The sequence below is a fragment of the Triturus cristatus genome, chromosome 11 (assembly GCF_964204655.1).
Source record: "Triturus cristatus chromosome 11, aTriCri1.1, whole genome shotgun sequence".
NCBI classification, from domain to species: Eukaryota; Metazoa; Chordata; class Amphibia; order Caudata; family Salamandridae; genus Triturus; species Triturus cristatus.
In genome coordinates this window covers 1,153,710,754-1,153,737,494 of record NC_140594.1, presented here as the reverse complement: position 1 = coordinate 1,153,737,494, position 26,741 = coordinate 1,153,710,754, and the positions used below count along the sequence as shown (strand labels likewise).

The following is a 26,741-nucleotide window of genomic DNA, read 5'->3' as shown; positions in this document are numbered from 1 at the left end:
GGGGAGTAGCTAGAAAGGCAGACTGGACACTTACTGGTAAAAGAAGGCTAAAGTTGTCTTGGATAAGAAATTCTGGGAAGGTTTGCAGTAAACTGAGAAAGTATGTGCTAAAAGAGTAGGTAGGAATTTCCCAAGAAAGTTACCAAGATAAGGTGTTTAGAATTTCCCAGTCACTGGCTACCACAAAGGTTATGACTGGCACCTCACCAACATCTCCTCAGATCATTTTTCCATCTCTAAAAGACTAGGACAAGGTGCTGAGGTTTCCCCCATTTACACCCTCCCTTGTGCACCCTAGGTGGACAAGATATCTAGATTCACCCCGGTCTGAGCTTTTGCCCAAAGATAAAAGCATCAGCAGGATCTCATAGTGAAGGTGTACAGCCTTGTAAGGTGCTCCGTGGCTACAGATTCGAGCCCTGCCCCACAAGAGGATTTCAAAAACAAAAAAAGTGAATACGTTCGAAGGTAAAACTTTGGACGTCAGTGGGAAGGCAAATATACATCTGTAACAAAGGGGCCTTGGTGGGTATGAAATCATCTTCAGAGGGAGCTTAGTGATGACATACTTGGCTTTGAGGGACCCTCACCAGCTTTAGCTTCCCAACTTACCCCCTTGGGCACTTAGAGTTAGGCAAAACATCCAAGTCAAAATGTAAAAACTTGGACTGTTTTTGAGAACTTAGACCCACTTGATTTACCTCAACATCTGCATCACAGTAGGCCTGAAATTGCTCATCGCTCCCAATCAACCATGAACTGTTACTTTCACTTTATGTTTTCTTGGCACATTTTATCTTAAAAGTTCATAAACTCATATCTCAGGTTACTCTCATCTGATTTGACCGTACTCTTTATTTTTTTTATTCCATTTTTCTAAATTGGATTAGGAATGTTATTGTGCTGTATGATTGACTTAAAACATATTGGGTACAGCTTGAACTTAACATACATTTGTCTGGGGAACTGCCTACTGCTTGTCAATTTGTTACCTGGAGTTGAACAGAAATTAACTAAGGACTATGTAGTCACCTAATCAGACTGCCTTTATTAAGTTGGCAGGGCTACCCCCCACACAAATGAATAACCTAATTTCTAACACAGGCAAATGTTGTACACAGTATTGGTTACAGGGGCCAAACTAATCTTCACTTGCTGACCTCTCCAGACCAATCCCGTTATCTGCACTCCTTGAACTCCTCCAAAGCTGTAGATGTCTCAGCTACATGAGGTCATGGCCAGGTGAGGTAGCAACGAACACCCTCCTGAGACTGGATGAAACTAGCTCAGGTGGAACGGCCCCAATCCAGGCATATTTTAGGAATGCAGATTCGGAGAGGAACTGGTGATTGGGTTTGCTCACTGGTAGGAGAACTGCAGTTAATTGCAAAGGAATGGTTTCAGGGAGGGCAGACAGGAAATTGCAGTTATGCAGACTGCAAGGTTCAAAATCAATTTTGGCCAGTCATGCCACTCGGGCAGGCACAAGTGCACCCCCACCCATGTTTATACATGTTTATACCCAACCAGGAAAATTCCAAGCATTACCTCATGGAGTCAACACACCCCCATTTAGATGAACTGAGCAATCTTTACATTAGGGGAATAGAATAGCTGGCACTCCCAACTGGTAGAGGTAAAGTGGTTGGTACCACCAAATATTGATAATGCTTTCATCACTTTCGGCCTGATGTAGCTTGACGGTAGTTATTCTCAACTAGAGATGCACACTTAGAGTGTTTTCTTGACATCAGAGCGGAGCTATAAATGGGGGCCACCTCAGTGGGTACACAGGATGGTTCGGCTCAATGTGAGATTGAGATGCTCCAGCTGTATGAGAATCTCAGCAACAGTCAAAACAATACATATCTTCAGCACCGCAAGAGAGGTGGTGGGCACCACTGGGGCTCCGCTGTGTATTCATCGCAATATGCACTGCCCACCCCACCTCAAACACCCCTGTGCCACTACAACCGGACATAATGGCTATCTCAGGAGTAGAGAAACCTAACAGAGATGAGAGGGAGAATGGCAGAGATGAGAACAGAGTGGCAGAGATGAGAGGGAAACTGGCAGAGATGAGAACAGAGTGGCAGAGATGAGAGGGAGACTGGCAGAGATGAGAACAGAGTGGCAGAGATGGGAACAGAGTGGCAGAGATGGGAACAGAGTGGCAGACATTAGAGAATGTGCCAAGTTAGGATGTTGAATAGTGACTCTAGTGTCTCGTTTCATTATCCACAAACCTTTAACATTTTTATTCAAAAGTATTTTAGTAACAGATTTTAAAAATGTAATCATATTTATGGTTAATATTTATTGGGAGACTCACTAATATCAGCCTAGTTTGTTGAGGCCATAAGTTGACCCTGCAGTTAACTTAAATGACCTAGAGTGCCAGCACATTTCCTCAGTTAACTCCTTGTTGTTTATGGACAATATGTCAGTGGGTGGTTGCATTTTCAAAAGGAGATAAAGAAGTTTTTACAGAAATTCTGTCAGTAGTGTGGGTATGTCAGTCACTTTCAGAAATATCTGTTATATTAACATTATCTGGTCAAAGGTCATGTGATATCACTACAACATTCCTTATAATTCTAGTAAATCAACAGTGGTGGACTTGAATAGGTTCTAAAAATGCCACAAAACATGTCCTTCGCAAATCTGCGGAGTGGAGTCTCCAAGCAGTTAAGTGCCCTTCACTCACCTGAGGGATTCTGTATCCTTTTTATCCTCCTTCTTTCCAAATGGTCCATACAATAGCTGCCTTCCTCATCTTTTATGCGGAGTGATAGGACCTCAAATCCTGTGATTTGTAAAGCAAGGTTAAGAACAGTATAACTACATCTAGAAATACACATTGTTCAGCTAAATATCTCTTCATTCAAAAAGAGGGAAGAGAATCATTCTTTAATATGAGATCAAATGGCATTTAACAAAGCGCGAATTGACTGGGCAGGAAAAGATCTATCCTTGCTGAAGCTACCAAGAGAGTGTTGTAAGGTTTAGGTCCATGAATGATGAGTTTTTATATAATACATTGCACACGTGCCTGCCACGATTCTCGCTGCTGGTAGACAGTAAAAAATGTTTAAAGAGCAACTAACGTGTTTGGACTAGGGGCAAATTCAGTCACAAAATTCACTAGATGAAATGTTTGTGAAACTCTTTTCCAATTATAAAATGCATGGGTTAAAGTTAGCCATCTGTGTACTTTGGGTACTCTGATGAATGTGAACATTGGTAGTAATTAGAAGACTAAGGGCTTACCAGAGTTAGCGTCTGTGCTTCCTTCCACCATCTCCGAGCCAGTGTGATCTATAGAAATTGCAACTGGCTCTTCTTTACTCAAACAAACATCATCACTACTGAGAAATGGAAACCCTGTGAAGTGAGTAAAAAATGTAATGTGATTACACAAAAGTAACATCTAAAACTCTTATACATTGCAAATGTTTAATAATAAATAAAGCAAAGTTATATTTTGGTTATTGATCAGAACAGTGCTACTTACAAACAGATGTGCTGAAAGCTACATGGGGAGAGACCCAGGGCTAGACCTGACTTTACCGTAGGAATCAGTAGAGAAGACTTAAAAATTGGGGAGATGATGTTGCCTTACGGCTAGAGCGGTCGACTTTGAACCTGGGGAACCGGGTTCGAAACTCGGCAACGACACTCAACATCCTGTGATTCTGGGCAAATCACTTAATCTCCCCGTGCCTAACAAAAATGAATGTGTTCAACTGTAACAAAACTGGTACTCATGTAAAGCGCTCTGATACCCAATTTCTCGGGTCTAGTTCGCGCTATACAAAACTCTAAGAAAGAAACGTATCAGCTAGTTTCCACCAGAAATTAACATCTCCAGCAATTACGACCCATTAAAATTATTATATTATTTTTTATTATTATTATGAAGCTTTCCTTTCCCCTTATGGTTTGTTCTCTTACTTTAACACTCTTTACAACACACAGACTTTATAAATAGTGTTCTGGTGCCACCAAAGGAAGATGAGTCACTTCTTAAAAATAGAACATTATCAAAACGTATTTGTGATATTGAACTGAAGTTTTGCTCTTCATGAGCGATCCTTCTGAAATTCTCACCCTGTGACCTGGGATATTTTAGAAAAAAACGTAAGATGCTAAGTGGTAAGTGAAAGGTCACAGGGTGAGCACTGCAGAGCAATGGCTCATGGAGAGCAGGACTGATGCTGCCCATCATGGATTAGCAAAAACAAGGCAACCAACACAAAGTCTCCGCAGCTGTCAGGCCAAGTCTATGGGGGTCAGAATCCTCATCAGTCTGGATAGAGATATAGTTTGACACAATAATCAAATAAAGGTGTCTTATTTCTTCAAGACAGTCTTATGTCTTCAAAAAAATGATTTACAATGAGATAAATGTATGGAAACTACAAAAATGAACATAGAAAACTAAAAGGTCCTAGAATAATAGGGAAGCAGAGATGAGTGCAGAAGCCCTCAAGCACTGAGCAATGGGTGAATATTCATTCACAAGGGCTCAATACATGTCTAGCCAGAGAAATTCGCCTGTTATAGTTAGTTGAGCTAACTATAACTCGCGCGCCCGCAATGCACTGATGATGTCACTGATTACATCACTCATGACATAGTCAGTGACATCACTGATGACATCTCAAATGACTTTCTGAATTCCTAACTATAACGTCTGTAAAACCTATGTTTATTTCAGTGAATTTCGAAGGTTTTTTAAATGTTAATTTCATATTTTAATGTTTCTAAAACCTATATGTTTTCTATTATATTTTTTAATAATTTGGAACTCTATTATACTTCTTGTTTTTAACTTTAAAAATCATGTAATCACACACACGAATGCTATCCGCCATATTGCTAAACTCGTAAAGGATGCGCATTTCGTATCAGACGAACTTGTGGCACCGCGTCCCGCGTAACATCATATACGCATGAAGTCACCCCAGGTACTACTTTGGTATTCGACGGGTATGCAGTACCGAGCCACGCGTTACGTCATGTACGTATAGGGTCGCGCCTGCTGCGCGTTGCGTATTCGACGAGTACACGTTGCCAGGCCCTGTGTTAGGGATGGGATGCATCAGCCAGACTGCGCACGTGCGAATAAGCGATATTGCCATGTGTTATGATGTGATCTTTGACCTCATTCAGTCACATTTCTGTCTCATTTTAAAGACCTGCTATACCATAAGGTAGGCCTGAACCTACGGGCAGCGCTGCCCTACAGACACCTGTTGAGGGCGGTTCTGCGGGAGGGGTGGGGTGCATCACCCTGAGTGCGCACGTGCAAAAAAGCGATGTTGCCGTGCGTAATGATGTGATCTCTGACCTCATTCAATCACATTGGTCTAATTTTAAGGACCTGCTGGACCGTACTATAGGCCTGAGCTAGCGGGTAGCGCTGCCCTACAGACACGTGGCATTGGCTTTTAGGAGACTGTAGTGAGCTCCTTACCAAGTGTACATGCACACAGGCTCCCGCCACTGCATTACACGCGCACATTATGCTTCTAGCATGCGCTCTATTCCTTTGTATGTGAACATTGGCATAACATATTATTATTTAACCTTGTGTATTCTCATGCACTCCAACTCCTCTTTGAACCACGATTACCACTAACAGTTGGTAGATCGTACTTCAAAAACGAAGGATGCACTCAACTCCTATTTTCTATCAAGCTTGAAATATACCTTCATTTACCTCCAGACGTTTCCACCATTATATTATTTCTCCCTTTTCAGACACTGAGTTAGTTGCACAAAAAAGCACGCAGCAGGTGCTCAACCGGTGCTGATGCCATGTCATTCTGACACCTTCCATCGTGGTATCAAGACACCGTTCCCAACCGGAGACCAGGTCTAGCGTACAAACATACCCCGGACTAGGAGCTTGCACCAACATGTCGTGGGACACACCAGTGGTGGCAGGTGAGCAGCGAAGCCTCGGTGTGCAAGACCTACAATTGAAGACAGTGCGGGTTAAGGGGTTGGGGTGCAGCACCCTGGGTGCACAGGTGCATGCAAGCGATTTTCCCTTAGCTAATAATGTAGGACTATATTATCAAACAACGGCGATAACATTATCACCACTTTAGCGACAGGAAACTGCAGCTAAAGCGACGATAAGGGGTTGATAATATGCCCTTGTAAATTCCTATAGAAGCCCAGGTTCACATCAGAACCTGGGCTTCTAAGGGAATTCACAAGGGCATATTATCAACCCCTTATCGCCGCTTTAGCTGCAGTTTCCTGCCGCTAAAGCGGCAATAATGTTATCGCCCTTCCTTCATAATATGGCCCATAATCTCTGGCCTCATGTATTTAATTTTAAGGACTTGCTGAACCAACCTCTTTCTCGCAGACCCCAGCGTCCTAGACAAATGGGTGACGGAGGGTAAACACTAAGGGCTTTGACTCTCGCTCCCCTTCTCCCTTCCACCCACTCCCCCTCCCTTCCATTCTCACTATGGTCCTTTCATTCATACTACGTTTCTTTACCTCTTCCACATAGCACACATACATATGCTTCATTTTTGTCTTGCAGGTTTCCTACGCTGCTTCCACTGGAGTCCAACCCACGTTTTTTTTATTATACTGTTCTAATAAAGTTACATCTCTATTTATTTCTGTTTTAATAAAGGTCACTTATTTTTTCAAATAAATAACGGAGTGTATACGTCTTCTTTTTCTGACGACACTTGTCTATTGTTTATTGTGAAAATCATCTGTTTATAGGAGATTTTAAGGACAACATTATTTAATATTAGAGTGCACCTACCAAACATAATCTAACTGACTATTAGACAAATGAAGCCTGGGTAATTGTACAACAGCAAAAGTTCTATGAGTGTATCACTTCATAACACCATAAGTACTGCCCGTGTGATTACAGAACAAATAAGGCACTGCCTAGGACCACCGAGGCTTCAGGGACTGCCGAGGCCCACCCTGCATATTTAAAAAAAGACCCGGAGTGTGGCGATTCCTGGACTTCAGTTGGCATCGAACCCCCCCGAACAATTAGTAAACAATACCCGGGAAGGTGGCGCTCCCCTAGGCTGCAAAACGTCTCTGTGCCCTTACGTGCCTCATTTACATGTGACATTAAGATCTCCAGTCCTACAGAGACCCCGCAATATAATAATTGGATTGGCCACGGAACTGTACCCACCCACCAGGGGCCTCATTTAAAAGAACGGGTGAGACCCCGCTTTTTTTTTGTTTTGTTCTTTTCTCTCCATTTTTACCATCTGCATCCCCTCTATTACAGCGATACAAGGTTTTCCTCCTCTCGCTTCAAGTAGTCGAACAAGTATTTGCTATTACAGGGTGGAAGCCATGCACCACCCTCTAATAGCAAACACAAATGTCCAGCGAATGCACACCCCAGGACATTGTATGAGCTGCGCCTGAGAGGTCGCCCTCCCTACTACCATGATTCATTTGTTAGTATAAACGCATACTAACACTACTTACACACATGTAGTACAGCGACCAGAATGTAGTGAAGAAGCAGAGGAAGCGCAAAATCTAAAAATATAAATCCAACCAGAAGTCGGATGACATAGTTTAATGAGCCGACAACCCTGGCATGAGTAGAAACAGCTACACAAACAAAACGGGTCTTCGGCACAACGCAAGCAATTTTGAAATATTGCTGAGTGGTGTCTTCTTTTTGCCTTCTCCCACTCGTCGCCAAATTTATTTAGTGAAGAGGCAGACAGCAGTGAATCCAATAAGTAGATTACAAGAAAACAAGACACCTGAAACAACCACCAACAGGAGCAGACAGCAAAGCAACCGTCTAATCCAACACTGTGTACAAACTCCGCAAGGTTCCCCTCATGACAGCCCTACATTCTAACATTACATACTGAGGGCCATATTATCAAGGTACGGCGTTAAAATTATCTCTGCTTTAGCGGCAGGAAACTGCCGCTAAAACGGCGATAATGGGCTTGATAATATGCCGTAGAGAATTCCAATAGAAGCCCATGTTCTCGTGTCAACATGGGCTTCTATTGGAATTGTCTACGGCATATTATCAAGCCCATTATCGCCGTTTTAGCAGCAGTTTCCTGCCGCTAAAACGGCGATCATTTTAATGCCGTTCCTTGATAATATGCCCCTTAGATTTACAGACTAAAATTCTACTATGATTTACAATGGAATACTACATAGAGCACATGACTTTACATCAATGAGCTCATAGTTTCATCCACGAGTCTTGACACCGGTAGGGGTAAGACTTTTGCTTCCCACTCCCTATATTGTATAAACGTAAACTAACACTTCTTCCACAAGTATGCTACAGCGCCCAGAGCACATCACTTTACAGCAATGAGCTCACAATTTAGGCTCACGGTTTAATCCCAGAGTCTTCACACCAGTAGGGATGAGTAGTTCGCTTCCTGCTCCCTATATACTATAAACGCATACTAACACTACTTACACACTTATACTACAGTGGCTAGTATCCTACACCGCCCAGAGCCCATCACTTTACAGCAATCAGCTTGGTTTCATCCCCAAGTCTTCACACCGGTAGGCGTAACTACTTCGCTTCCCGCTTCCGGTATACTATCAACACACAGTAGCGGTCAGTAGTTCGCTTCCCACTCCCTGTATGGTATAAACGCCTACTAACACTACTTGCACACATATGCTACAAACATCAGACCAGCAATGACCTCACGGTTTAGACTCTTGGTTTCATACAAGAGTGTACCACCATTTCATATCACCACCATGCCACTCTGAGCAACACCGCACTTTCAGACCGTTAACAGTGATAACTACCTACTGGCGACCGCCAGTAGGTAATCAAGAACAAATTACAATAGTTCCTTGATTCTTTTAGCTTTCAAAAATTCTCTCTATTACTGTCTTTCTACTTTTCCATAGAAATAGCTTTTTTAATATTCAAGTACACATCGAAGTCAGAAATGCAACGGATTCTATCAACCCACTTTCTAGAACATTCTACAACACGTGGAGGTTAAAAGTTCATCAATTTTTTTAAACCTAACGCATGTCATACACGGCGGGAGACGGACGCAGATGAAGCACGCTTCACAGTTCTAATTGGATTTCCATGTATGCGGACCCGATTAACAATAATGGAGTACACTGACTCATAGACTGACCTAATTATTGGCTACAGATTCTATCTTCAGCTTTAAGTTTTTTCGACGCACATCCACCAGCGATATTGGCGGCATCAACCATAAGAATTACCGACCTTTTGCTCCCTACTACTGACCAGTAGACCAGATTTTACGGTATGTGACTAGGCCCCATACCTCCCCCTTTGGTTGCTCCACTCTGTCCTGATGAAGATCCGCAAGGCCGAGGATCTAATTGCCCTCATGGTCATAAGACGGGTCGAAACGTCGACGCCCATTTAACCAAGCCTGGATATTGAATCTTACCCCCCACGTGCCACCTTAGAATGGAATTCTATGTGAATTGAAATTGCAATATATTTGTAACTGTTTTGTGGCCAGGCTTTCCTAAGGACGGTGATTTACAACCAGTCCTGTGTGTTTTTTGAAATACTAAACTCTTCTATACCATTCCTTTGAATACCCTCTTCCTTATCACTTCACACTTGAGCACCTCTAATTCTATGCACTTTCCTTCTGGAGCCACCTCCCCTTTTTCTTCTTTAAAATCGACAAACGCATATAACATGGTCTGTTTTTCACCATTTGATTTGAGAATAAAATGTACGGTGACCCAGATTATGGTCTGTTGCACTCTTATGTTGTAAATAATGGATTAAGTCATATGAGCTATTAGCTCACATAATCATTAGTTGATTTATAAATAAAGGTCTAGGACCATTGTTTTTTGTATCATAATCTACCCAGGTCCTTGATCACTATTGGGTTACCCCATTTTTGTAATGGATAGTTAGGAATTAGCATTTAAAAAACCTTAGAAATTCACTGAAAAAACAGAGGTTTCAGGGGTGTTATAGTTAGCTGGACATTTCACTAGTACAAAACCATTGAAATTCCTTTGTTATAGTTAGTTTTCACTAACTAAAACTCGCGCGCCCGCAATCCACTGCTGATGATATCACATATTACATCATTCATGACATGGTCAGAGCCAAGGGTGGGCTCTGCACATATGTTTCTAATTGTTTTATATGTAAAAGTATTGAGGTTTTTTTATAATACTACCTATTACCATATCGTCGGTCTACACATGAACAAAAATCTTTGCATCTTGGTTATTAACCTATACAATAATGTTCCCTTGGCTGACTTAGCCCTAGTATTTAAAAAGCTAAGTTCCGAAATTAACTCTATACTCTGTAACGAAGGAAAGGAGTTTGTTGCCATATGGGGGTGCAATTTGTAATAGAGCTGGTAAAGGAAATTGTGGCTTGACCTTGGATAGGGAGTCCATTTCTACACACTTTGAACACAAAGGAAAGGGCGACGCCTTGAATGAGATCCTTTTTATGAACGATTTAGGGTTTGCAAATACATTATGTCAACCAGAGGTTCCGTTCTCTACTACCTTTTGTGGTAGGGGACTTTCTTCTGTAATTGACTATGTTTTGATTTCCTCGTGTTTTAGGGGAAGTGTTGGAAAATATAATGTACTAGGAATATCCCTCAGTGACCATTTCCCCATTAGGGTGGAAATTATTGACCCTCGTGCCATTTCCGATAGCATTCCCAGGTTGCAATTAAGAGATATTACCATCTCTAGACAGACTGGATATGCCCTAAAGTGGTCTAAAATTGTACCTGCCGACTTTCCAAGGACTCCGAAGTATTTAATAATTTTAGTATTATTATAACATGTATTAAGGAAAGTTTGTGGGTCAGTTCGAAAAAACACAATAAAAGTAATAAGAAGGGATGGTTTGATCAAGAGTGTACTAAGGCACACTCTAAACTTAAACTGGCATTGAATGGGCATGTTAAAGACAAGAAACAGATCAGGGAGCTTCGGAAATCTTATAAATTGGCAATTAAGAATAGGAGGGCTAAAATAAAGAAGGATGCATGGGAGAATTTATTAGGAGCTTCTGAGCGGAACGATATGACAGCTTTTTGGAGGGCAGTCAACGCACCATACTTTAAGGATGACACTAGGGCGCGGGTTGAGATTGCAATTGCTGAGGATGAATGTGTGAGCTATTTTGAGTCTCTTTATAGTCCTGCTGACCCTTTGTGGGAACTGACTAAGCAGGATATGCCCAAAGCATCTACAAATTTTAAGAGCTTGAACCTCTCTTTTACATTGAGTAAGGTGTTGAAGGCCATCAGTTCGAGCCAGGGGGGCAAGGCACCAGGCCCAGACGGTGTACCGGTAGATGTTTTCAAAAACAACTTAATATTATGGGCTCCTCTACTAACTAGATTCCTGAATGCTGCTTGTATGCTTGGCCTCCCTAATACTTGGTATCTATTTTTAAAAAGGGCGACAGGGCAAGCTGTAAGTGCTATCGCCCTATATCCCTACTCGACTCAACTATTAAAATTGTGAGTAGGGTCATCCTAGATAGGCTGCAGTCATGGGCAGACGAGCATAAGATCATTAGTGACCTGCAATATGGCTTTAGAGGAGGGGTAGGGACAGTAGATCAAGGTCTCAACCTATTTATTTTATTGGAAAAGTATACCAAGGCTAAGGGTGGGAGATTATTTTTAACCTTTGTGGACTTAGCTTCCGCCTTTGACTGTGTTAATCACAGCAAATTATGGTTAATTTGAACACGATTGGGAGTAAAGGATAATATTATTTGTTTCTTAAAGGGAGCTGTATAATGGGGCTAGGGCAACAATCAGATATGGTTTAAATGGAGAGTGCACCAGAATGTTCAACATTGCGAGGGGAGTAAGACAAGGTTGTGTCCTTGCCCCGTTTCTATTTCTAATTTACATTAATGAGTTAGAAGATATTCTGCTGAGGGATTGTGTAGATATGCCCACGGCATCAAAACGTCATATTCCGGCACTAATTTACGCCGATGATGCCGTTTTGGTGGCAAGGACCCCCGTTGCAATGCAAACCATGATTACTTCCTTTTCTACCTTCATGAGCGGTTTGGACCTGAAGGTGAATTGCACTAAAACCTTTGCTATGAATTGTGGCACCAAAACAAAACAGAGGAAAAAAGTAATGTTGATAGATTCTAAGCCATTAGATTACATCTTTACCTTCCCTTATTTAGGAATTCTGTTTGACTGCACAGGCCAGTGGAATTCTGCAGTCAAGGGGAGAAATATGTTGTTCACCAAGTCCATAATGGCCCTCAAACTTTTTAGTAAAAAGATGGGTAAGAAACCAGTCAATGAGCTATTGCGCATTTACAAATCTAGTTGTGTGGCAGTAGCAACTTATGGCGCGGGAATTTGGGGCATCTCAAATGTAACTAGTTTACAGTTGATAGAGAATAGCTTTCTGCGATTTCTCCTAACTACGCCAGTGAGCACATCCACCTATAATATCCACGCTGAACTTGGTATGTTATACATTGAGGACATTATTAGAATCCAGCCGGTTCTTTTGTGGCACAGGGTATGGATTACAAACGAGTGCCATTTGAATCATCTCATTCTGAGGGACGCTTTAAAATTGGAGGGTGCTCATCGAATGAAATGGCTGAGTTATATTAAAAGTTTCTGTGGCCATAATAATCATCCCGAATTTTATGATGATCCCGAGTCTATGGCGAAGATTTCGAGAAAGGAACTGAAAAGGTTATGTATGATGCACTTTGTGAATTTAAGAGATCACACTGAGTTGATTAAATAACAGTGATGTCCCATCAACTGATTTTAACCACGCAGGCTATTCAACTCTACTTAACCCTGCGGTTGACGGAACATGAAAGGTTTCTGCTGATACGTTTTAGACTGGGGTTTCTTTTTAGGACAGTGAGTTTCCCTGACAATAATGATTGGACAGCTGGAATTAGTAAATGCCCCTGTGACAATATATCCACCCAATCGGATATTCATATTTTATTCTTTTGTAAATATTATTCAATATCAAGGGAAAGGTGGATTAAGCCAATTTTAAAGTATATGAATTTTAGACATTGCCGCCCTGCATTTCTGATAATTCGTAAACTTGAAGATATATTCACGGTAGCATCTGTCTCTGAATTTCTTAGAAATGTTTTTCATTTAAGGAAATCGATAACGTTTTAATGATAATGTACTTTTAAAAATGTATATTCACCGCACTTGTTTTTAAATTGTCTGAACTGTGTCCAATATGTCTCATGTACTTTTATGGTTATCAATGTTTTATAACCGAATAAAGTTTTGAATTGATTGATTGACATGGTCAGTGACATCACTGATGACATCACTGATGACATCTCAAATGACATCACTGATGACATCATCCACGTGACAATCTGATACACCTCATCATACACTAGTATAACCTTTCATCACTCATTATAAAATATGGAGTACCATATTTGAAATCATTGACACCAATATAAGTTTCTAAAAACCCACTTAGTGATTCCTAGATCTACACACACATCTAAACACTTACCTATAGATTCACTCATACATGCTGACAAAGATCAATAGAACACTATCAAATATACTTATACACCTACATCAACATTACACACCAGCATACATCCTATTCACGTATGCAGTCGTCCTACTCACTTATGCAAACAATTGATCATACTTACATTTACTCAGCTACACACTTATACAAACATCACTTCATTTATTCCTATAGATAGTAACTCATACTTAGTGTGTTATAAAATCACTATTACAAGTATACAGTTATCCATACAGTCCCTTGTAGAAACACCCTGACCCCCTAGGCCTGCTCAGGGGTCCCAGAGGGACCCAGGCCCAAAAAAAAAAAAAAAAAATTTTAACTCGCCAGAATTCGCGCAAAGTGCGTGAATCCTGCAGAGAATTTTTTTTCAAAAAGGAAGCGCTCTTGCGCTTTGTTATCTATAAGCCCCGAGGTGGGCCAGGTACCGGAGGCAATGCCAAATTATATAGCGAGGGCCCGCCACCTCCCCGGGGCTTGTTTTAATAAGATATGGGGGGCCTCTCAGGCCCCCCAAGCCCCAGGGACCGCCACCTCCCCGGGGCTTTAGAAACATTGGGAGGGGGGCCAAGCTGCCCCCCTCTTGGAGCCCTTCATGGCCCCGGGGACCGCCACACCCCAGGGCTGGCACCTGCAATGTCCCGGGGTGCCCACCCCAGGGACATTGCTGTTTGCTATGGCGGGGGGGATGGGGCACAGCTCCCGCCCTGGAATAGCAAACTCTGCTTTGCTTCATTGAAGCGAGAGCAGGAAAACCTGCTCTCGCTTCAATGAAGCAACGCAGGATTGCTTTTGAGCAAGGGGAGCTGCATGTCAGCAGCTTCCCTTGCTCAAAAGCAATGCCGACTCCTGCAGGAGGCGGGGGGCCGACAGGAACATGGGGGCTCCCCCCACAGTCCCCAACTTGAGGGCTTGCCCCGGGGGATGGGGTCCCCGGGGCCAGAAGTTGCCCGGGAGGTGGGCCACGTGGCTCTCCTCCAATTTAATTAAAAAAAGAAAAGCAAAAATGCAGGCTGGCCCCAGGGGATAGGGTCCCTGAGGTCAATAGTGGCCAAGGGAAGGGGGGCCACACGGCCCCCCTTCACAATGAATACATTTTTAAAAGAAGGCCATGCCCTGGGGAATGCGGACACCGGGGCCGAAACTGGCCTCGGGAGGGGGGCCGTGCAGCCCCCTTTCCGTTTTTTTTTTTTTAAGGGGTCAGGCCATGGGGGGTGGGGTCACCAGGGCCCCAAATATTGTAAAAGAAGGGGGGCCACACAGCCCCCTCATTAAAAATAAATCAGGCATCACGCAGGAGGCCCCGCCCCCTCCCTGCACCAATCTGCAAACGCGCCCCCCTGGCATGTTGTAAGTTGGGAAATTAAGTCCCCATGAATACTGGGGGTCCCTGGGGGCCAACTAGCCCACCAAGTACCTCCAGTAAGCGCCTCGCGCATCTTGGTGCATTGCCGGTGGGGCGATGAGGTCCTCTTGTGTCCTGAGGACCTCAGGACACAAGTGGACTTCATCCCCAAGCAGCAGTGCGCCAGGAGCCGTGTTTGCAGAGTGGTGTAAAAAGGGGGCGTGGCCTCAGATCACTGAGCAATTCAGGTGTGTGGCACTTACTGGCGGTAAGAGGTAGGCTAGTTTGCCCCTAAAGGACCCCCAACAGCAAAGGGGACTTCAATCCCCATCGAAGAGCGCGCCAGGGAGCACGTTTGCCGAGTGGTTGGCAAAGGAGCCGTGGCCTGCTATGTGAACTTAGCAGTCCTACTGTGTGGGAATTACTGGAGGTAACAGGAGGGGTAGTTGGCCCCCAGGGTTGTCCTTGGGGGCCAACTACCCCTCTTGTTACCTCCAGTAAGTCCCACACAGTGGGATTACTAAGACGTCTTCAGATGACATGCCCCCTTTCTCCACCACTCTGCAAACGCGCCTCCTGGCAGACTACGGGATAGGGGATGAAGTCCAATTTACTGCTGAGGGACTTTGGGGTCCAAGAAGCCCTCCTGGTACCTCCTCTGAGTCCTATGCAGCGGAATTCCTGAGCGTTGGTCGGAGGCCCAACACCCTTTCTCCACCACTCTGCAAATGTGATTACTACTTAAAGAAGCATCTTTCTGCACCTCTGACTTAGAGGTAGTTTTCATCCCCCTGCCCTATTATGTACTAGGGCCTTACAGAGGAGGTCATGCCAATCAGAGGGGTACCGCAACGCACAGTGTTCCCTAGTGTATGTAGGTGTTTTCACTGTATTCTAAGTGTCTTTTAGCATAGCACTGGCTCTAGCCCTGGTTAGTCAGAGTCAGTTACCAACAGTACCCGTCAGCAAAAAGTTGGGGGCACAGAAGGACTTTGCAACAAGGCCTCTTTCTGCTCCTCTGTTGGTTCTTTCTGCACTGCTCTTGCTTCTTTATGCACCTCACTTGTCTCTTTCTGCAGTTCTCTTGCTACGCCTCTGATGCTTCTTTCAGCAATTCTCTTGCCTCTTTCTGCACTTCTCTTCCTTCTTTTTGCACCCCTCATGCCTCTTTCTGTACCTCTCTTGCCTCTTTGTGCACCTCTCCTACCTCTTTCTGCACCCCCTTGCCTCTTTTTGCACCTTTGTTGGGTGGTATCTGCACTGCTCTTGCTTCTTTCTGCACCTCACTTGCCTCTTTCTGCACTTCTCTTGCTTCTTTCTAAACCTCTGTTGTTCTTTCTGCACCTCCGTTGCCTCTTTCTGCACCTCTGTTAATTCTTTCTGCACCCCTCCTGCCTCTTTTTGCACCCCTCTTAGCTATTTGTGCAACCCTCTTGCCTCTTTCTACACCTCTCTTCTCTCTTTCTGCACCACTCTTGCCTCTTTCTGTACCTCTGTTGCTTCTTTCTGCAATTCTCTTGCCTCTTTCAGCACCCTTCGTGCCTCTTTCAGCATCTCTGTTGCTTCTTACTGCACTTCTCTTCCTTCTTTCTGCACCCCTTGTGCCTCCTTCTGCACCTCTGTTGCCTCTTTCTGCACCTCTGTTGGTTCCTTCTGCACTGTTCTTGCTTCTTTCCGCACCTCACTTGCCTCTTTCTGCACTTCTCTTGCTTCTTTCTAAAGCTCTGTTGCTTCTTTCAGCAATTCTCTTGGCTCTTTCTTCACTTGTCTTGCTTGTTTCTACACCTCTCTTGTGTCTTTCTGCACCTCTGTTGCTTCTTTCTGCACATCTCTTGCCTCTTTCAGCACCTCTGTTGCGTCTTTCTGCACTCCTCCTGCCTCTTTCTGCACCCCTCTTCCCTATTTGTCTAACTCTCTTGCCTCTTTCTACATCTATCTTCCCTCTCTTGCCTCTTTCTGCACCATTTGTACCTATTTCAGCACCTCTTTTGCTTCTTTCTGAAAGCACTTCTCTTCCTTCTTTCTGCACCCCTCGTGCCTCCTTCTGCACCTTTGTTTCTTCTTTCTGCACATCTCTTGGTTCTTTCTGCACCCTTTGTGCCTCTTTTAGCACATCTGTTGCTTCTTTCTGCTCTTCTCGGCCTTCTTTCTGCACCTCACTTGCCTCTTTCTGCACCCCTGTTCCTGCACATTTCCTACCTCTCTTGCCTCTTTCTGTACTTCTGAGTTACAGGTAGTTTTAATCCCCCTGCCCTATTATATACTAGGGCCTTACAGGGGAGGTCATGCCAATCACAGGGGTACCCCAACCCATAGTATACCCTAGTGTATGTAGGTGTTTTCACTCTATTCTAAGTGTCTTTCAGCATAGCACTGGCTCTGGGCCTGGTTAGTCAGAGTCAGTTACCACAAGTACCAGTCAGTAAAAACTTGGGGGCACAGGATGACTTAGCAACAAGGCCTTTTTCTGCACCTCTGTTGGTTCATTCTGCATATATCTTGCTTCTTTCATCACTTTTCTTCGTCTTTCTGGACTTCTGGCACCTCTTTCAGCATTTCTCTTGCTTCTTTCTGCGCCTTTCTTCCTCTTTCTTCACATGTCCTACCTCTTTAGGCATAGTTAGAAATTATCAATTAAAAAACCTTTGAAATTCACTGAAAAAAACATAGGTTTCAAGGACGTTATAGTTATAAATTAGCATTTAAAAAACCATAAAAATTCACTTAAAAAACCATAGGTTTCAGGGATGTTATGGTTAGTTGGACATTTTACTCATACAAAACCAGAGAAATTCAGCCGTTATAGTTAGTTGAGCTAACTATAACTTGCGGCCCGCAATGCACTGCTGATCACGTCACATATTACATCATTCATGACATGGTCAGTGACATCACTGATGACATCTCAAATTACATCACTGATGACATCACTGATGACATCATCCAGTGACTGTGTGTTTCTGTAGTTTAAATATACTTTATATATATGACTATATATTTAAATATATTTACACACACATATTTTATATATATTTATATATATATTCACTTAAAAAACCATAGGTGTCACACAAGTTATAGTTAGCTGGATATTTCACTCGTAAAAAACCATTGAAATTCCCCCGTTATAGTTAGTTCAGATAACTATAACTCGCGCGCCCGCAATCCACTGCTCATGACGTCACATATTACATCACTCTTGACATGGTCAGTGGCATCACTCATGACATCACTGATGACATCATCCTTGTGATAGAGTGGCGTTCGCGCGAGTTATAGTTATCTGAACTAACTATAACGGGGGAATTTCAATGGTATTTTACGAGTGAAATGTCCAGCTAACTATAACATGTGCGAAACCTATGGTTTTTTAAGTGAATTTCAAGGTTTTTTAAATGCTAATTCCTAACTATAACGTGTGTGAAACCTATGGTTTTTTAAGTGAATTTGTACATTTTTTTAAATGCTAAGTTACAAATGTTTTATTATATTTTTTATATATTTATTTTACAATAAGCTACCTATGTATATAGTTATAGATTGACTGTATCCTGTAATATGGAATGGCTCGTTTAAAAAGTTTTTTTTTTTTTTTAAGGTTTTTCACTGTGCGCGCACGGTGCACACACCGTGCGCGCACCCCGCAATTTTTTGAATAAAAAATAAAACGTTTTTTTCGCCCGTCGGGGTCCTTCAGGGACCCCCTGACAAAGGCTTGGGGGTCAGGAACTCTCTACCCTGCCCCCTTTTCACGTTCTCCACCTTTCTTTTTCACTATCACACACAAAACACACAAAATGGCGGCCGACACTTCCTGCTTTCGACCGATTCGAACGTTGACTGACATGAAACCACCAATCAGAATTACGCTCGCGCACGGCATCGTGCGCGCATGGTGCGCGCACAGTGTGCTCCTATAGATATTTATGTACTTTTAACAGCAATTTTCTCAGGAACTACTAAACAGATTGACTCCATATATGCAAAAGGCACATCCCTGACCTGAGGACTACCTCTTTGCCAAATTTCAAGTAATTCTGTTCAGCCGTTCGGGCTGTACCTTCGACTAAAGGTCCTATGGGAAAATGCATGGGGAAAACGTGTTTTGGGACCCCCCTTTTTTCTCAGCCCCCGCTTGACAAATCACCCCGAGACTTTCAGGGTAGGAGCTGAGCGGAGCGCCCCATGAGTTTTGAAAATTTCGCGAGGATTCGTCAACCGGCGCCAAAGTTATTCAAAATAGAATTTTGAGATTTCCTATGTAAACACGCTCCTAACTATAACCATCTACTGGCGACCGCCAGTAGATAATACATACATTTAATTTTTATTTTTTAGGTACTCACTTGTGTGTGGTCAATTTTTTGGACTCACCTATTTCACATCAAAATTATGAATAGAAACCTTATTGACAAGTTATTTAAGATATTTCTTAGTTTCGAGACATCCACTATGCCTTGCAGCCTCCCTTGATCAACCATAATGACAAGTCAGAGTGATGGAGTCCTTTGAGTCTGCTTTCTCTCCATTCTCCTTCAGTCATTTCTACAACTGGCTCCCACATTTCTGTGTATGTGGTTATTGGTGGGACTGGCAAAAGGTAGAAAAGAGCATCTCTCTCGCCAGATTACGAACACAGAGGTTATAGTACCCTGACATGCCTTCCTGCTTTTACTGTCATTACGCGCCACCTCAGTTTGGACTCAGTCATAAGCTTATTACTTTTGACCCTGCTCTTTAAGGAACAGTCCAGGATGAACTGCCAAGCTAGGTCACTGGAACCAAGCTGTACCCAGCTGATGAGCCCATAATTAGAGCAAAATCGGTCCTGTGTTGCTTGTGTTCCGGTTGAGATAGAACCTAGCTTGGCAGTTTGGGCTGCTCTGTTCCGAGTGGAGCAGCAGGGTCATGAATGATCTGTATATAGATGTGTCCAAACTGAGGTGGCATGGTGTGCAAAACAATGATGGATTACGATGTGGCCCAAGTGATTACCAGTGGTTGAGAATAATTCAAGCATTCCATCCATCAGTGTTTTGTATACTAATTGTGTCATCCAAAGTGGGACGGAAATGCCAAAACGTGGGCGCCATGCACATTCTGTCACTGGACCCAAGCTGTACCCGGCTGATGAGCCCATAACTAGGGCCAAACTGGTCCTGGGTCGCTTGTGTTTCAGTTGAGGGAAGGCCTGGTTTGGCAGTTCAGGCTGGACTGTTGCGATTGAAGCAGGGTCAAGACTGATTTGCATATAGCTGGGTTCAAACTGAGGTTGCATGGTGTGCAAAATAACAATGGATGTGGATGCGGCCCAAGTGATTACCAGTGGCTGATATTAATTCAAGCATTTCATAAATCACTGTTTTGTATTCTTATCGGATTTAGCAAGAGGCACAAGATTTTAATAAACAAAGACACAACCCCACACAATCTGTAGGACAGGCTGCCACAAGCTTGCATTTGCTTGACTGCTGCAGTAACAACCTCCCTGTCATCATGCAAGTCCGACCACTGCCCACGCCCGCTGCCCTCTGAGCAAGCTTGTGCACAGGTGAGCAGTCCCAAGTGGTGCAGGAGGGCTGGACAACTCAGGAGAGTTGCCAGCAGGATACAGGTCCTCACCGGCAGCCGCACACACAACAATAAAGTGCTGCTCATCAGCAGCCGCTCATACAAAATACAAATACACCAAACCAGTTGGACCTTTATTCTAGTAACCTGCATATCTACTAATATAATTAGACAAGTGCAAAAACAGTGGGAACATTACTCTAATAACTAAATGCACTATTGAGCAGGATTCGTTAATTTTAGTATAGTTCTGTGTCCTCACATCTTCGTAATGCATGTTTATGTGTAGTGTCTAGCGGTGGACTCTGATTAAAATACCTTCTATTTTTACAAGACAAAGTGTCTTAGTTAGGCCCATGAAGGAACGCTGCCATTTTTCAATCAATCAGATGTTTGTTAAGCATGACTACTCACCCGTAAGGGTCTCAAGGCACTGGGGGGTGAGGGGGTCGCAGATTCCAGTCCATCAAGGAGGGGGTCTGTCGAAGAGCCAGGTTTTGAGGTTTCTTGCGAAGATGGGGAGCAATGTTGTCTGTCTGAGGTGGAGCGGAAGGTTGTTCCAGGCTCTGGCCACGCGGAAGGAGAAGGAGCGGCCTTCCGATCTGGTCTTTCTGGCGTGGGGGACCACTGCGTAGGAGAGCTGGGCTGATCGTAGGGTCCTTTGGGGTGTGTGGAATTTGAGTTGGCTGTTCAGGTATGCTGGTCTGGTGTCGTGGAGGGCCTTGTGAGCGTGGGTTAGCATCTTGAAGGTGACTCTAGCTTCGATGGGGAGCCAGCGGAGTGTGAGCAGGTGCTGGGAGATGTGGCAGTGTCTTGGCAGGTTGAGGACCAGTCTTGCAGCGGCGTTTTGAATGTTCTGTAGCTTGCGGGTGAGGTTTTTGTTCATTCCGGCATAGAGTGCGTTGCCGTAGTCGATCCTTCTGGTGACCAGGAACTGAGTGACGGTCTTTCTGTGTTCGAGGGGGATACATTTGAAGGTCTTACGTAGAAGGCGGAGGGTGTGGAAGCAGAAGGACGAGACAGAGTTGATCTGGCGGTCCATTTTGAGTCCAGGATGATTCCCAGGTTGCGTGCGTGGTCCGTGGGGGTGGGCGGGATCCAAGGGCGGGGGGCCTCCAGGTGTCATTCCAGGCATCAGGGTTTGGGCCCATGATGAGTACTTCCGTTTTGTTGGTGATTAGCTGTAGGCAGCTGCTTTTCATCCATTTGGCGACAGCTTCCATGCTTTCTCGAAAGTTGTGTTGGGTTTGTTGGATAGGGAGAGGATGAGTTGGGTGTCGTCTGCATATGACACAATGTTGAGTTCGTAGGATCTGACGATGGGGGCGAGCGGAGCCATGTAGATGTTGAAGAGCGTAGGGCTGAGGGAGGACCCCTGGGGGACTCCGCAGGTGGTAAGTGTAGGGTCCGAGAGGAAAGGGTGGAGTCTTACACACTGAGTTCTGCCGGAGAGGAAGGAGCGGATCCAGTCGAGGGCCTTGTCTTGGATCCCTGCGTCGTGGAGTCTGCCTATTAGGGTGCGGTGAGAGACTGTGTCGAACGCCGCAGAGAGGTCGAGGAGGATGAGGGCTGCTGTTTCTCCTCTGTCCAGTAAGGTGCGGATGTCGTCTGTTGCGGCGAGGAGGGCGGTTTCCGTACTGTGGTTTTTTCTGAAGCCGGATTGGGAGGATGAGGATGTTGTGTTCTTCGATGGCTGCTGATGGCTTTCTCTATGACTTTAGCTGGGAACGGGAGCAGGGGGATGGGTCTGTAGGTTTTGAGGTTGTGGGGTCCGCCGAGGGTTTGTTCAGGAGGGGGTTGATCTCAGCGTATTTCCAGTCGTCGGGGAACGAGGTGGTTGCCAGGGAGCGGTTGATGGTGTGGCAGAGCATGGGTGCGATGGTGTCGGCGGCTCTGCTGAAAATGTGGTGGGGGCAGGGGTCCGTGGGGGGCCCGGAGTGGATTGACTTCATTGTCTTTAATGTGTCTTCGGTGGTGAGGGCTATCCAGTTGTCGATCGCTGGCTTCAGGGTGTCGGGGGTGGTTGGTGAGGGTTCAGTGTGTTGGTTGTCTTCGTCGAAGTTGTCGTAGATGCTCTTGATTTTGTGGTGGACAAAGGTGCTGAGTTTGTCGCATTGGTCTTGTGAGGGAGGGATGTCAGTGGACTCACTGGTGGTCTGGGCGAACTCCTTGATGATGTTGAAGAGTTCTTTGCTGTTGTGTGCATGAGTGGAGATTCTGTCTTCAATCACTTTTTTCCTCGTTTTTCTGATGAGTTGCTGGTGGGCGTTGGTGGCAGCTCTGAAGTTGTTGTGGGCTTCTGTGGATTTGGTGTCCCTCCAGGCCTTTTCGAGGTGGCGGCAAGTGTGTCTGGACTCTCGAAGTTCAGTGGTGAACCATCTAGCTTTCTTGGCTTGGGTGTTGTTGTTTTTCTTGAAGGGGGCTATGGTGTTGGCGATGTCGGAGATCCATCTGTGCAGGGTTCGGGCTGCGGTGTTGGGGTCGTCGTTTTCCACAATGGTTGTTGTGGAGTTGCTGAGTGATGAGGTTAGCTGGTCATCGGTGATTCTGGTCCAGTTTCTTCGTGGCAGCAGGTGCTGGTGTCTGTGGATGGTGGATGTTCTGAAGGTGAAGTGGACGTATCGATGATCAGTCCATGGGAGTTCGGTGGTGTGGCTGAAGGTGATGGAGTTTCCTGTTGTGAAGAGGGGGTCGAGGGTGTGTCATTCTGAGTTCGGACACGATCTGGCGGAGTCCAATGTTGTGGAGGTTGTCCAGGAGGGATGTGGTGCTGGGGTCCAGTTGGTTGTTGAGGTGGAAGTTGAGGTCTCCCAGTAGGGTGTAGTTGGTGGACGAGATGGCATGTGGGGAGATGATGTCCGTGATGGAGTTGGCGAAAAGTCATCGGGGTCCAGGGGGTCGGTAGATGAGGGTTCCACAGAGGGTGGAGGTAAGGCTGGCCAGTATCTTGAAGTGAAGGTGTTCAATCAGGTCTGTGGTCTCGTCGGGGAGTGTGCTCAGCCGGAGGGTGGATTTGTGAACGATGGTGATTCCTCCTCCTGGGCGAGTGGGGCGGTCCTTCCTGGAGATCTTGTATCCTTGGGGAAGGGCGATGGCGATGTCCGGTCCCAAGGTGGTGTTGGTTCAGGTTTCGGTAAAGAATACTACGTCCGGGGTGGTGCTGTTGAGGAGGTCCCAGATTTCGGTGGCGTGTTTGTGGAGGGATCGGACATTGAGGAGGATGCACTGCAGGGTCTTCGGTTTGCTTGTGTTCTTTCGGGCCGGTTGTGCTGGGTCCGTGGTCTTGGCGGTGCTGCAGGTGTGCCGGCAGCGGTGACAGCTGAAGGGTCCGTGGGTGTCGGCTGGTGATGCTAGCTTGCAGTTGTTGTTGCAGCCTGGGTTGAGAGTGTGGAGTGCCGCTGGGTCGTAGCGCTGGCGGTGCAGAGATCCAGGGCTCCTGGCGCTGGTCGCAGTCGGGTCGCGGACGGGCGCAGACGGGCTTGCCTTTAGCGCGCCAGCGGCATGGGCGCGCCAGCGGCGTGGCGGCTAAGCGGCCGTGCAGTGGCCACCATTAAGTAGGGGTAGGGGAGGGCTGGACAGCTGGGAGCCGGGAGTGAGCCGGTCGCACTGGTTGTGCTGGGGGAGGGGCCGCGGGGGCAGTGGCGGCGGGGAAAAACCATCTGAAAAAGGCAAAAAGAGATAGAAAAGTGCAAGAAAGAGTGGAGGAAAGACACAGAGGACACAGAAGGAGAGTGAAAGAGGGAGATTGAAATGAGGGGAAAACGACAGAAAATGGAGGAAAGACGCAGAAGGAGAGTGAAGGGGGAGATAGACGTGAGGGAAAAAACAAGTGAAAAAGGAGAGAAAAAGCGAAGCGAGAGAATGGAGACAGAGGTCCACTGGACCACCAGGAATGAGGCGCAGGTGAAACCTGCGGGTGGAGGAGGGCATCGAACACCAACACTCAAGAGTGCAGGGGCTCGGGGGAAGGCCTCACTTAATGGTGGAGCTGCGAGGTAGGGAGAGCAATTTCACTGACAATGAGTCAGTGGTCTTGCTCGACTGTTCCCGCAGCGGCCGCCATTAAGTAGGGGTCAGGGAGGGCTGGACAGCTGGAAGGCGGGAGTGGGCCGGTCGTGCTGGGGGGAGGGGCCGCGGGGGCAGCAGCGGCGGGTAAAAACCAGCTGAAAAAGGCAAAAGGAAAATGCAAAAAGAGAGAGAAAAGTGCAAATAAGGCAGTAAAAGTGCAAGAAAGAGTGGAGGAAAGACACAGAGAACACAGAAGGAGAGTGAAAGGGGGAGATTGAGATGAGGGTAAAAAACAAGTGAAAAACAGAGGAAAGACACAGAAGGAGAGTGAAGGGGGGAGCTTGAAATGAGGGGAAAACGACAGAAAACGGAGGAAAGACCCAGAAGGAGAGTGAAGGGGGGAGATAGATGTGAGGGGAAAAAACAAGTGAAAAAGGAGAGAAAAAGCGAAGCGAGAGAATGGAGACAGAGGTTCACTGGACCACCTGCGGGTGGAGGAGGGCCTCGAACACCAACACTCGAGAGAGCAGGGGCTCGGGGGAAGGCCTCACTTAATGGTGGAGCTGCGAGGTAGGGAGAGCAATTTCACTGACAATGAGTCAGTGGTCTTGCTCGCCTGTCCCCGCAGAGGCCGCCATTAAGTAGGGGTTGGGGAGGGCTGGACAGCTGGGAGGCGGGAGCGGGGAGGGGAGCTGGATTGAGCGGTGACAGCTGAAGGGTCCGTGGGTGTCGGCTGGTGATGCTAGCTTGCAGTTGTTGTTGCAGCCTGGGTTGAGAGTGTGGAGTGCCGCTGGGTCGTAGCGCTGGCGGTGCAGAGATCCAGGGCTCCTGGCGCTGGTCGCAGTCGGGTCGTGGACGGGCGCAGACGGGCTTGCCTTTGGCGCGCCAGCGGCGTGGCCGCTAAGTGGCCGTGCAGTGGCCACCATTAAGTAGGGGTAGGGGAGGGCTGGACAGCTGGGAGCCGGGAGTGAGCCGGTCGCACTGGTTGTGCTGGGGGAGGGGCCGCGGGGGCAGTGGCGGCGGGTAAAAACCATCTGAAAAAGGCAAAAAGAGATAGAAAAGGGCAAATAAGGCAGCAAAAGTGCAAGAAAGAGTGGAGGAAAGACACAGAGGACACAGAAGGAGAGTGAAAGAGGGAGATTGAAATGAGGGGAAAACGACAGAAAATGGAGGAAAGACGCAGAAGGAGAGTGAAGGGGGAGATAGACGTGAGGGAAAAAAACAAGTGAAAAAGGAGAGAAAAAGCGAAGCGAGAGAATGGAGACAGAGGTCCACTGGACCACCAGGAATGAGGCGCAGGTGAAACCTGCGGGTGGAGGAGGGCATCGAACACCAACACTCAAGAGTGCAGGGGCTCGGGGGAAGGCCTCACTTAATGGTGGAGCTGCGAGGTAGGGAGAGCAATTTCACTGACAATGAGTCAGTGGTCTTGCTCGACTGTTCCCGCAGCGGCCGCCATTAAGTAGGGGTCAGGGAGGGCTGGACAGCTGGAAGGCGGGAGTGGGCCGGTCGCACTGGTCGTGCTGGGGGGAGGGGCCGCGGGGGCAGCAGCGGCGGGTAAAAACCAGCTGAAAAAGGCAAAAGGAAAATGCAAAAAGAGAGAGAAAAGTGCAAATAAGGCAGTAAAAGTGCAAGAAAGAGTGGAGGAAAGACACAGAGAACACAGAAGGAGAGTGAAAGGGGAAGATTGAGATGAGGGTAAAAAACAAGTGAAAAACAGAGGAAAGACACAGAAGGAGAGTGAAGGGGGGAGCTTGAAATGAGGGGAAAACGACAGAAAACGGAGGAAAGACCCAGAAGGAGAGTGAAGGGGGGAGATAGATGTGAGGGGAAAAAACAAGTGAAAAAGGAGAGAAAAAGCGAAGCGAGAGAATGGAGACAGAGGTTCACTGGACCACCTGCGGGTGGAGGAGGGCCTCGAACACCAACACTCGAGAGAGCAGGGGCTCGGGGGAAGGCCTCACTTAATGGTGGAGCTGCGAGGTAGCGAGAGCAATTTCACTGACAATGAGTCAGTGGTCTTGCTTGCCTGTCCCCGCAGCGGCTGCCATTAAGTAGGGGTCGGGGAGGGCTGGACAGCTGGGAGGCGGGAGCGGGGAGGGGAGCTGGATTGCGCCGGTCGCATTGGTCGTGCTGGGGGGGAGGGGCCGCGGGGGCAGCAGCGGCGGGGAAAAACGCCGCCGCTTTAGTGGAACTTTTTATACTGTTCACTGTCCTAGTTCTTCTAATA

At 46.1% G+C, this 26,741-nt stretch overlaps 1 protein-coding gene across 1 annotated transcript in view; it reads right to left on the bottom strand.

The window, feature by feature from the left end:
• LOC146788622 (uncharacterized) overlaps positions 1–26,741 on the bottom strand; it is a 161,227-nt gene that overhangs the window by 8,516 nt on the left and 125,970 nt on the right. Inside the window, exons 5-6 of the mRNA XM_085635790.1 lie at positions 3,271–3,384; positions 2,708–2,806 (exon numbers count right to left, since the gene is read on the bottom strand). Coding sequence (XP_085491916.1) covers positions 2,708–2,806; positions 3,271–3,384 — 213 coding nt within the window. The remainder of the gene's footprint in view (positions 1–2,707; positions 2,807–3,270; positions 3,385–26,741) is intronic.